General features: G+C 38.4%; 1 protein-coding gene across 19 annotated transcripts in view; it reads right to left on the bottom strand.

Moving 5' to 3' along the window:
• The window catches only part of NEB (nebulin), a 202,644-nt gene that overhangs the window by 44,721 nt on the left and 145,873 nt on the right, over positions 1 to 12,050 (bottom strand). For all 19 annotated transcript variants that reach the window (XM_054044614.1, XM_054044625.1, XM_054044624.1 and 16 more), the window contains 11 exons: positions 11,566 to 11,670; positions 10,668 to 10,772; positions 10,256 to 10,360; positions 9,420 to 9,524; positions 8,820 to 8,924; positions 5,705 to 5,809; positions 3,162 to 3,266; positions 2,849 to 2,956; positions 1,446 to 1,550; positions 536 to 640; positions 314 to 418 (listed from right to left, as the gene is read on the bottom strand). In XM_054044614.1, the coding sequence (XP_053900589.1) occupies positions 314 to 418; positions 536 to 640; positions 1,446 to 1,550; positions 2,849 to 2,956; positions 3,162 to 3,266; positions 5,705 to 5,809; positions 8,820 to 8,924; positions 9,420 to 9,524; positions 10,256 to 10,360; positions 10,668 to 10,772; positions 11,566 to 11,670 (1,158 nt within the window). The remainder of the gene's footprint in view (positions 1 to 313; positions 419 to 535; positions 641 to 1,445; positions 1,551 to 2,848; positions 2,957 to 3,161; positions 3,267 to 5,704; positions 5,810 to 8,819; positions 8,925 to 9,419; positions 9,525 to 10,255; positions 10,361 to 10,667; positions 10,773 to 11,565; positions 11,671 to 12,050) is intronic.

Below are 12,050 nucleotides of genomic sequence, written 5' to 3'. Positions count from 1 at the left end.
AAATTTTCAAACCTAGATTTCTAAAGTTAGATTCCCTAAGTCCTTATTTAAATGCCTAAATAGAAGTGGCATATTTTTCAGAGATATTGAGCAACCCCTGCTCCTATTTAGGAACCAAGGTTCGGAAACTATGCCCAGATGAAATTATCTACAACAAATTTCTACAGAATGACATTCACAAACTCCAGAGTTTCCATTTTGATGGTATTATATTTACAAAAACAACTGGACACACAACGTAGGTTTTAGGTTCCTTAAATAGCATGTAAACTGTTAGCAAAGGAATAAACAAAGTAGAAGTTCAAATACTTACATCGCTTGACAGGATGGCATTCTTCAAAGCCAAAACTGTATTTTTGTCATCTGTGACAGATAGTTTGCATCCCCTAAGGAACTCTCGGTCTAGCTTGTAGTCATACTGTCAGACAAGAAAAGAAAAGCTGACAAAAAGTACCCCAAACCTTTGCTGTGAAAGAGTGATGGGGTGTGGGAGGGAGGGAGCATAAGCTAATACAATATTTTCTAGTTTCCTCACATCACTCTGTTGCAGGGATGCCTTGGCTGCTTGGAGAAAGTCAGGTCTATCAACCGTCCATTGCCAATGAGCCTTGGTTGCTTCATATTTCTTCTTGTAATCCAGCTGTTTAAAAAGAAACATTAATGAAAATCATATCATTCCTAAACTCAATATATACAGAGCCTATTTCTCCCCTTGCCTGAACAACTGCATGAGAATTGGGGGAAAGGAAGGAAGTCATACTTGGAAAAGTACACATCCATGAAAGCAGCACTTTTGGGATGTGCTTCTCTTCTGAGTCATGGACAATGCAGAGGAAGTCTATTTGTGCTGATTTTTTCCCTGCCAGGTTGAAGGAGCATATGCAGGATTGAAAAGTGGGCATGGCCTTGAAGAAAGTGGATGTGTTATCTCACTAGCCTTCTCAGTGCATCCTGGACCCACCCAATGGTGTGAAGCCCTTCAGCCTTCCTATGTAGAACTTATGCTAGCTACAAGATTAAATAAATTAGCATGGAAAATACTAGGAGCACCTACACCTCCATGCCTGAGGAATTAGGAGGTGCCTGAGGAATAATTGGTGTTTGTGCTACATGTTGGAAATTTTGTGTGCATGGATAATGCTTTGTAAATTCAACATTTCATTTCAGCCTGTGATAAAACACCACATTCTTCAAAGATCATCAAAATGATCTGTTAAGCAAAAGAACACAAAGACCATATTGGGGGGTTCAGCAAAATCCACACTTAATGGAGATGTTCCGAATAAAATTTTCTATATACTGGCTGTGATTTTCAAAAAAGAACATAAAGGGACCCACAGTCCCAATGAATTTCAATGGAAGGTGAGTGCCTAATTCCCACAGAGTCCTTTGAAATACAAGCCATTGACAATAAAAGTGAAAAGCATTAATAGCACTGAACTCACATTGCTGTTTACTTTGTAGGCAGCTTTGGCAACTTTAATATGAAGAGCATCTGGTACAATGTTGCAATGAGACTTATTCTTCTCATAAACTTCTTTGTATTTCAGCTAGTGAAAGAAACATATTCTGAGTATTTATTTATGTGCTACAACTCAATGAAAGTAAAACAACAACAGTATGTGGAATTCTATTTTAGGCAATTCCCCTAATTGTTTAATTAAAAATTATAACAGAAAAGGAAGACGCATCCATAGATCTTGTTTTCAGCCATTCCACATACAAAAGATACACTGTCTTCAGCTGGAGTTCCATTTGCATGGAAACATAAAGATGTATCAATTTAATTCAACATGAAATACACAGTCCACACTAACTTGTGTTGAAACTTTTGGCCAAGATTTTCAAGTGACTAATTATTCTGGGTGCCTTCATTGTTGGATGCCCAATACAAGATACTTTAAAGGGGCCTGATTCTCAGAGAGTGGGTGCTCGGCACTTTCTGAAAATCAGGCTTCTTTAAGGGGGCTCAAGTTGAGCTTTCAAAAATTTAGATACTCCAAATCACTGCCACCTTTGAAAATTTTTGTCCTTCAGAATTGTGTATGGGCAACTAGATAATATTAATACTTTCTACTTCTCATCTATATGGCCCTCATTATTGTTGTATCCATGTACCTCACAATCTTTTAATGTATTTATGAGGATGGGAAATCCTATTATCCTGATTTTACAGATAAGGATCTGAAGCACAAAACAACTGAGTGACTTGCCCAAGGTCACACAGGAAGTCTGTAGCAAAGCAGGGACTTGTACCTGGACCTCTCAATTCCTAGAGGAGTGCTATAACCATTGGACCGGCCTTGCTCTCCTATACTTTCATCCTTTCTTTTCTATAGCACCATTCAGCTGAGAATTTCAAAAGTCTTTTACATACATTAATTAATTTAGCCTCAGAACACTGTTCTGGGGTATTTATTATCCCCACAGTACAGATGAGAAAATGGCGTGACAGTGATTAATCCAAGGCAACACAAAAGCTACTGGCCAACCCAGAGAGAGAAACCAAGAAACCAGATGCCCAGACCTGTGCCCTAAAAAGATAATAGCTCAACCTGCAGCTTTCATTACAGGTAAGAACTGTTCTATTCCACCCATCATTATCCCATGAACTTCGCTGAAAAGCTACATGAATGATTATTGCTTTTCAAAACATTGTTATATTGCCTGTGAATGTGTCAGATGTGGCAGGAGGAAATTTGAATTAAAATAATATTGATATATTCTAATAAGAGGCTAGTTGTTATGGCAGCATTACCTACAAGATAGAAATAAATGGTATTGTGCAGTAAAATAAAGGTTAATTGTGCATCAGACTGATATCATATACCAGGCATAGTTTACTTACAGCACTTATTCGGTCTTTGACCTTGCGCATAAGTAGTAAGAGAGGGGTGTCATGGATTGTCGTGTACCCTTTAGACTTGGCCTTCTCAAATTCCATCTTGTAAATAATCTGAGGGTAAAAATTGTTAAATCATATTATTCTGGCTAACCAGGCACAATTTAAGTGTTTTTTAAAAAGTCAAGTTGAAAAATATTATATTGTGGCTGAGGAGGACTCAATTTTTTAATTAGGATACTTCAAAGGTCACAATTCAGAGCAGGAAGATGTACATAAGATATATTTAGCATTATGATATTATGGTAATTATACTTACCTCACTGATTTGCTTGTTGACTTTTGCAGTCCTCAGATGTTCTGGGGTATCCACAATTGAAGTAAACTTGTCCTTCTGCATTTCATACTGCCTCTTGTATTTGAACTAATGGGGGGGAAGAAGAGGACGTTAACTATATGAAACAAGAGAACATCTTCAAGAAGAGACACAATCATGTTAAGTTTGCATACTGCAATGTATGGGCCCATCTCCCACTGAAGTCAGTGGAAGCTGGGCATGCATGCATAGACAGAATGTGGCCCTATGAGCCAGACTGCATGAAGCCCTTATTCATATTGGAGCATCTGGGCCTGCTTGTGTGAATTACTCCCGCATGTGGTCTCATGCTGATTCCAACGTGAATAAGAGCTCCACAGTCTGGCACTGCAAGTACATCGGCCTGAAGGTGTAAAATAGAACTCTGAGATTAAAAAGGATTCTAAGCAGTTCTGTAAGGTCAGTGAAAGTGCTGCTTTTGTTTTTAATCACACTGGACAAGATTCCCTTTTAAAATCAGTACCAGGCTGAAAGACTTTAATTAAGGTCTAGGAAAATATAAACATGGCAGACTGGACCAAGCAAACCCTCTAAATATTTCATTGTGTGCCAAACAATATTGGGGCACCGATGCCATAACAATGCTTGAAATATGTGTGTATAGTTTCTTTAAGGGGCATTTTGTCCAGCTCTGGGCCTAATTCTGTTCTCATGAAATACAATGAGAGCAGGACTGGGCACTAAGAATGAAAATTTACTACAGATGGGCTACGGACAGGTGGAGGAAATCCAGAGTTTTTAAAAAAACTAACTCACTTTATTCCCTGAATCATCCAAACTGAGAATATTTTGGTTACAAATGAGAAAATCACGCATGCATTAGAGACCAGAGCAGCAAGGGACACAAAATAAAGAAAAGAGTGTACAAACAACACTCAGAACAGACTCGTCTCATGTGAACATGCAGGGCAGGCTGAGTGCTTATTTTCCATACTTCAAATATGCCTGAGTTTACTTGGCAACATTTTAAACAAGAAAATAAATAGAATTCCATTGCTGAATTCAACAGAAATTGTCTAAAAATTCCTTTGCCATCTTAGTGCTGTGCAGTGGGATTTTATTAATGTTGATATAGTCTCAATCTATTAGCTCCCATGTAATTACTTTGCAATATTACATTTTCCATGTGTAGCTGAAAAGGAACAGTATTAGCTGGCCTATTAGAAAAGGGTGTTGTGAGTGGGTTTTTGTGTTGTTGTTGCTTTGTTTCCTTTTTTGCCAATGACATGGGTAACAAGTATGTACGGAATGAGGACACAGAGTGGAATTTTACAAAATTTAAACACTAACAAATGCAGCTGACTCAAGTACAGATATAAATATGTAACAGCTCTGGAATGAGTTGCATTAACATCCGACTGGTACATCCAGAAACTATGTAGGAGTCCAGATTTGAGGAGTCTGGAAAACTAAATCTAAACACTAAATATTAGAATCATTTACGTGTTGATGAATTTACCTTTCTTCATAATCAGAAATTTTAAAAGGGTTTGTTTTTTCTTTGTTCTGTAATAATGGAATAGCTAAATTGTGCTCCCCTCTGCCCAATGTGAACATAAAGGAATAAAGAGCTTCTCCCTATTGCATGTCTGCAGAAGGACTGCCTGGAAACTAAACTGGATGAAAAGAAAAGCTGGGGCATGGAGTAGGTGGAGCCACAACTCCCTCGCGTTCTCCTCCCCCACACACACACACTCAGTGGCAAGAGTACACTGCACTCCTCCTTGCACTACTGTAGAGCTCTGAAAAGTATGGGTCTTCTGGAGACACTATGACTCCCAATTAGGGTGACCAGATAGCAAGGGTGAAAAATTGTGATGAGGGTGGGGGGTAATAGGAGCCTATATAAGAAAAAGACCCCAAAATCGGGACTGTCCCTATAAAATCGGGACATGTGGTCACCCTACTCCCAATGCTCCACCTGGGATGGTGGGACTCCATACCATTTTCAGTGCAGAGCTGCAGATAAATGCATAAAATAAATGTTTCCTTAGGTTTAAATTACATTCATGAGCCAATTCTGTCAAGGGGACTGTGCACAGGGCACGGTAACAATCAGTATGAGAAAGGATGGCACAACAGGTTCCTGGGTGATGGATGGGATACAATGCCATTTTCACAGCTTCATCCTGCAAACACTTATGAACATGAGTAAAGTTACTCACATATGTAAGAATTTGCAGGATATCATGAACTATGTTAGGAAATATTCACTATTAACATTTTTTACTGAGGGTTATAATATGGCCCAGTAGATGAATGGAAAGCCAGTTCAGGCTCCTATGGGAGCTGGATCAGCCCCAGGGAATAATAGGTGTAATTTCAGATGCTACATTACCAAGTAAAGAATAGCAAATGCATGGGGAAACATTAGAGCTCAAGATCAGTAGAAATTCAGAGAATTCATAAATATTAAAATGTTTAAAAATTCAAGCAGCTAAACTGTGTGTATAATGCCTTCCTGCAACAGCAGCCATTCACATTACCTGGCTCCACAAGTTTGTGTTGTAAAGCGCTGTCAGCATATCTGGTCTCAGAATTTCATTACATCCATGTTGCAGGAACAACTTGGCGCTAGACTTGTATTTTTTCTGTCCATGAAAAGAGCAATGAAGCACAAAAGATACTCGTGAAGCCAATGAACAGTACAGCTTTAGATTACAGTCACATTCAGAGTGATGAGATTTAGGCAAGCATAGTGTGTACTCACATCATTGCATGCCTGGACAATATACATCCATATAATTTTAAACATGCATTTTTAATGAATGGTGCCAATTTGTAGGGCCTGCAATGATTTACCAACTCCTTAAAACAATCAGAACATTGAAACACCTTTTGGAAAATAAGAATAAATCTTAGACCAAAAGGGCATTTAACCAATCGAACAAGCTCACAGTTGCCTTATATTTGCAAAGTAGATGGAAAAAATAAGTGTAAAAATCATTTAAAAAAAAAAAAAGAAACATAGTCAAGAATAAGTGCATGATCCAACATCCACTGAAATCAATCAGACTCTTTCCATTGATTTCAATGGACACTGGATCAGACTGTAGGTGAGAAAGATGTATGCAGGATTGTTGTAGCCCTGTCAGTCCCAGGATATTAGAGAGACAAGGTGGGGGAGGTAATATCTTTTATTGGACCAACTTCCTCTGTGTAAGCTTGAAAGCTTGTCTCTCTCACCAACAGGAGATGGTCCAATAGAAGATATTACCTCACCCACCTTGTCTCTGTGAGAAAGATGTCATGCAAATATCAACTGATGCACAATATATGAGAATACATAGAGAAAAGACAAACTAGTTAACTCAAAAAGCAGCTGTGGTCTTCGGGTGGCAAAACAGATACTGTCTGATAACGCTGAACTAGAACACTGGAATATCATAGGTGAGACTATGACATCATTGGCTATAGACATTTCAGGCAGATAAAGATGTGTGTTGTGTGCAATCCAGCCACATTTTGCTTGCACTGGTCAGCACTGCTACAGTAACTGACTGCTCAGTTCATCTCTCCATTCGGCCAGTAGGATTCTAGGCTCATCCACAACAAAACTGTAACTATCTTCCCTCTTCTCATACTCAGATTTGTGTGTTAAATTGAGGCATAGTAAAAAGGCGAGGGCACAAAAACCCTGAGATAACAGCTTCAAAGCGGACATCTTATTGTGCATAATATTTAATATTTAAAAGGATACTGTTCAGGACCTCACCCAAATTAAAAAAATAAAGAAAAAACAGAGGAAATGTGGATAATTTGTAAATAAGGCTAAGATTTTGTCAGTGATATTTTTAGTCAAAGTCAGGAACAGGTCACGGGCAAAACAAAAATTTAAAAATTTACGGAATGAATTAAAATAAACAAAAATTTACGGAAGCCCCGTGACCTGTCTCTGACTTTGACTAAAACTATCACTGACAAAATGGGGCTCCAAGGTCCCTGCCGCAACGGTGAGTGGGAGTTCTGGGGTCCCGCTGTGCGGCAGCTGAGCAGCTCTGGGCCCTGCACCACCCATGGTGGCTGGGAGCTCCGGGGTCCCCCACCATGGGGACTGGGCTGCTGCAGGCTCCTCTTGCCTACCGCAGCTCTGCGGGAGTTCCCCTCCGCCTGCTGTGGCTGGGAGCTGCGGGGTCCCCCGACCAGGGCGGGGTCTGGGAGCTGTGGAAGGGCCAGCTGGGAACTCCAGCCCGGGGCAGAAAATGTCACCAAGGTCTCTGGAAGTCACGGATTTCTTGAGTTCTGTGACCTACATGGCATAATCATAGCCTTATTTATGAAACAAATTCCCAAATTTATATTTAAGGGTACAAGGTAAAACTTAAAAAAAGACTACAGCCCCTTTCTGCAACTCTCTCCTAAGCTGCCTTGTAATACCCATTCTGCATTCAAAAGAACTTCAGAATCATCCCTAGATGGTCAATATATTGAAAATTAAATCCTTACTTCACAAATATACACCACTCAATACAATGTTAGATCATCCGCATTTCTGTAAACATCACTTGGATGTATCACTATAAATCATGTTGTAAAATACATTTTTGGCAAGCTTATTTAAACACATACAACTGCATTAAAAATATATCTTTATGCCTGACTTATTAAAATAGCTCATTTGTGCTGTTTAACAAAGATAACTCTATGATATAAAAAGTCCCTTATAGCATGTGCTGGTTCTTTGTAATATCTGCAATTGTGAACAATTATGACATAGTGGTATTGGAAATACAATCATTTTTTTCTATACTTATAAAAAGAAATACTGTATTGCATCTGCTACTAAATGTTGACATTTTAATGGTGACCACTGTGAGAAGATGTCAGCTGAGTAAAATAAAATATTTAGATGCTATATTCTGAACATCAACTGTCATGTCAAAAAGTGCTAGAGGTTGAGTTTGGTTATATTCTGGAGATCTATATGCCAGCTTTAGGCTCACAAAAACTATGTCTAGAACAGAGTTTTAAAAAGGCTTAGTCCATCATTTATAAAATAGAGCATCTGTTCAAGTCACAGTGGCAACATTATCAGATTACTTTAATCCCGGCCCAGTTGCAATTGGTTACCATTGTGCATTGTTTCTTTAAATCTGCAGCAGGGGCTGGGGAATTCTAGCATGAAGCTCTGTGGTGAAACACAGAGATGGATAGAATAGATTTGTGGGTAGTATTGTTTTCCTAATGCTAATGAAGTTCTTTATTCAGTGTGATTCTTTACCATTTTCATATGACAATCACAAGTCAAGTTTTACTGATTTAAAACCCTGTTGCTAAAAAGAAAACTGATACCTTTCTGAGTTACTGACTCTTTATTGGTCAGCAACTGAGAGATCTTTGCATTTTTACTGCTGAAATGTGGGTCAAAAGGTTACTCTGTTTTAGTTATTATACACCTGCTTTACTCATCATTATAGATATCAAGAACATCCCTGCCCTTCTTCATTTTTGTCTAACTTTAAGACACATTTGTTTTCAGTAGCTTTTCATTTATTTCAATGTATTTTCCACTATGCAAGACAGATGAACTTTTAATTTAATGAAGGGCCTTGAGATGCCACTTTATCATGATATGCTATATAGGTCTGTTATTGTACTTACCTCATTCATTAGCTGAGTTGCATGTTTAAAATGCCTATTAATTGGACAGTCTGCTACATACTCAAACTGAGATTTTGTCTTTTCTGATGACTCCTTGTACTTACACTGGAGAAAACAAAGAAACTAGTCATTCCAGAGTAAAATTAAAAGAAAGACCATGGAAAAATATGAATTGAAAAAATGTCTACATCAAAGGAATAGTGGAATTATTGCATATATAAATACATTTAAAAATGAAAAATATTACTTGGGTAATGTAGCTGTAGATATAGAAGTCTACTGTTTGTAATGGTCTTCCAAGGAAAGCAATGGAAACATCAAACCTTCAGACATTATAAATTAGACTTGGAAACACTAAAAAATGTGCAGTAGAGAACAATTGCACTGGCAGTGGATAGAAAGGATTAACTAAAAGGTTCCTTTACTCTGATCTGTAGGATACTGTAACTTGGATTATTTAAAATGTGTTGCACCAAATTCTGCCCTGAGATATTCATATCCATATCAGAGGGCAGAATTTGGTCCTTTAGCTAAAAGATAATCATCACACAACCAAACTTTAAAAAAATTCTTCCAAATGCCATGAAGAGATTGACTTACCCCGCTGTAGAGGACTTTGTTCTTTTCTGCCAGAGCAAGATCAGGAGTATCCCAGGCATAACAACCAAAGCCTTTGAGCCATGATAAGTCTTCTTTGTATTTAAACTGTAGAAAGAAAGTAAGAAGATAAATTTAAAAACTTGGAATAATTTCAGATGGCAACAAAAAATATGATCCTATCAATGCTGAAATACCATCCGGATCTAAGTCTAACACACAACAGTGATAGTTATGTGAGTTCCTGCATCAATTACCTTGCTAACGACATTTGTTTTTATACAATTAAGGGGCCAGCTTGTGACCTCAGTTAAATCATTGGGGTTGCACAGTTGTAATTGAGAGCACAGCCTGGCCCAGTCATTGGGTGAAATCCTGACTCCAGCGGGAGTGTTGCCACAGGATTTCACATATTAAATATAAGCCATGAAAAAAAATGAAAATTGTTTTTATGTCTCAATAACATGCTCACAAAAAATCACCACTGAGATAGTTAAAAGTACCAGTGTCTTTCACACGTTGTAATAAGCCAGAAATACTGCTAAAATGCTGCTAGGGGCTTGTCATGTGACAAACAAGTTCAAGCAACAGAAATAGGGCCCAATTCAACTTCCAATGAAGTCCATGGGAGTTTTGTCACTGCTTTCAATAGGCAGTGGCCTTATTCACTTGATTTGCTCTGTTGATTCCAAAAACATGCCAGGCAACCGTAAAACTGATCACTCTTTCATTTCAGCAGAAGATACCTGAGAGGAGTTAAGGGACACTGCAGAGCCCTCCATTTTGGACATCTGCTTTAAAAATGCAATGTCTAATATACAATAACCATTCAAACTCACATCGCTGATAGCATCTGTGACTGCACGATGATGCAAGTGCTCCGGACGGTCTGGGATAGATCTCCAGATTCCCAACTGGCTCATATAGTTTTCCTTATATTTTACCTACAAAAGGAGTTGAAAAGAAAGTTGCAAATGATGTAAAACAGTTCAAAAACATAACACATTAGTCACCCAATTTTATGACATTCCTACTTCTCACTACTGACTCTCCCCAAAGACATACTTGAAATGTGGGGCCTGATTCTCATTTACACTAACCTTTTACACCATACTAGCAATGCAAAGTGGCCTTAGTGTACATGAGAATTAGGCCCAGGATCTTTCACTGGGAGGGAATTAAATATAAAAGCTCTAGTTTCATACAGTTAATGACAAACATTAATCAGGACTAGAAATGCTGTATACGTACACTGCTGATGTCATCAGTGACCTTGCGATGATAGACAATATCCAAGGCATCTTTCACTGTGTGATATTTACCCTTTGCCTGCTCAAAGGTCTCTTTGTAGCGCAGCTGATAAGAAGAAAAATATGAACAAATTACTTATATAGTGCAGAGCGGAGGTCTTTTGCCTTTCTATTTTGGACATCTGTAAGTGAACAAGTTGACCTGATGGGCAGCCCAATACATATGGCCTTTCAGATTTTTAATGGCCCAGGCGGCAATTTGCAATCAAAAACGTACACCACAGATCTCATTCTATAGCAGAACATATCTACAAGTAACTTTAAATTAATATTCCACACTTGAAACAAAAACTCATTTCATCCTCAAATCCTTGCCCAGGTCAGCTCAGACAGAGATTGATTTTTTTCCGAATCTGCATTCTAAGTAAAAGGGAATGAACGCTCAGTGAGGACTGAGGTTTATTCGTCAAACAGCACTGAGATGAAGAAGTGGGATAAAAGCATTTCTGTGCTTGCTTCCAGCACCAGTACTTTCACTCTAATCTATATTATTTGTAAATGTCACATAGGGAGGCAATTCATTTTGTCCTGATTTATTTCTCTCGCCCTCTCTCTTTTTTTTTTTTTTTGACTAGCACATTTGAACACAAGATTGGCTGGAAAAAGACAAACATAAGAAGATATATGGTGCCTTCAGTCCAAACATAGGAATCTCATTGACATCATTTTCTGATCAGCATGGAGATGGAGTGACAGATACAGCATGCACCATAGTGGCATTTGGATGCACGGACAGTTTTTATTTTATATATTGCCATATGTTCATTTTCCCTAGCTCCTTTTCTGCTCTATCGAAAGATGAGAGAAAGTGTCAGTGATGGTGTCTGCAGGATACATACATCACTAGCATTCCAGTAAGCCTTCTTAGCCCTGATGAGGATAGGAGTGTCAGAGACAGTTGTGTACTTGTCCTTCATCTTCTCATATTGGACTTTGTACTTTTTCTAAGATCAGATGGCAGGAGGGAAAAGAACAAAAATATAATTAGTGACAAAGATATTTGCCCAGCTGATGTTGTGTTAACACCCAGGGAAGCTACATTTAGTACACTTTGTTAAGCGTCATTACTGCAAGATACTAAGTGCATTCAACTTCCACTGAAGTCAATGGGAGTTGAAGTTGCTCAGCAGCTCCCGAAAGGTGTTCAGCACAGTGTAGAACCAGGTCCTAACCAATCTGCTCTGCATGATGTCTTACAGAGGGGTGGACACATTTTTTATTTTGGGGGTTGGGGCTAGAGTTAAAAATAATAGTTGTTGAACATCACTTTAATGAGTAGCTTTGTACCATGACAACATTTGTCCACTTTTAATAAACACATAAA

Source organism: Malaclemys terrapin, chromosome 11, assembly GCF_027887155.1.
Source record: "Malaclemys terrapin pileata isolate rMalTer1 chromosome 11, rMalTer1.hap1, whole genome shotgun sequence".
Taxonomy (NCBI): Eukaryota; Metazoa; Chordata; order Testudines; family Emydidae; genus Malaclemys; species Malaclemys terrapin.
Note: the sequence above shows the minus strand (reverse complement) of the source record. Positions and strands in the feature narration are given on the sequence as shown.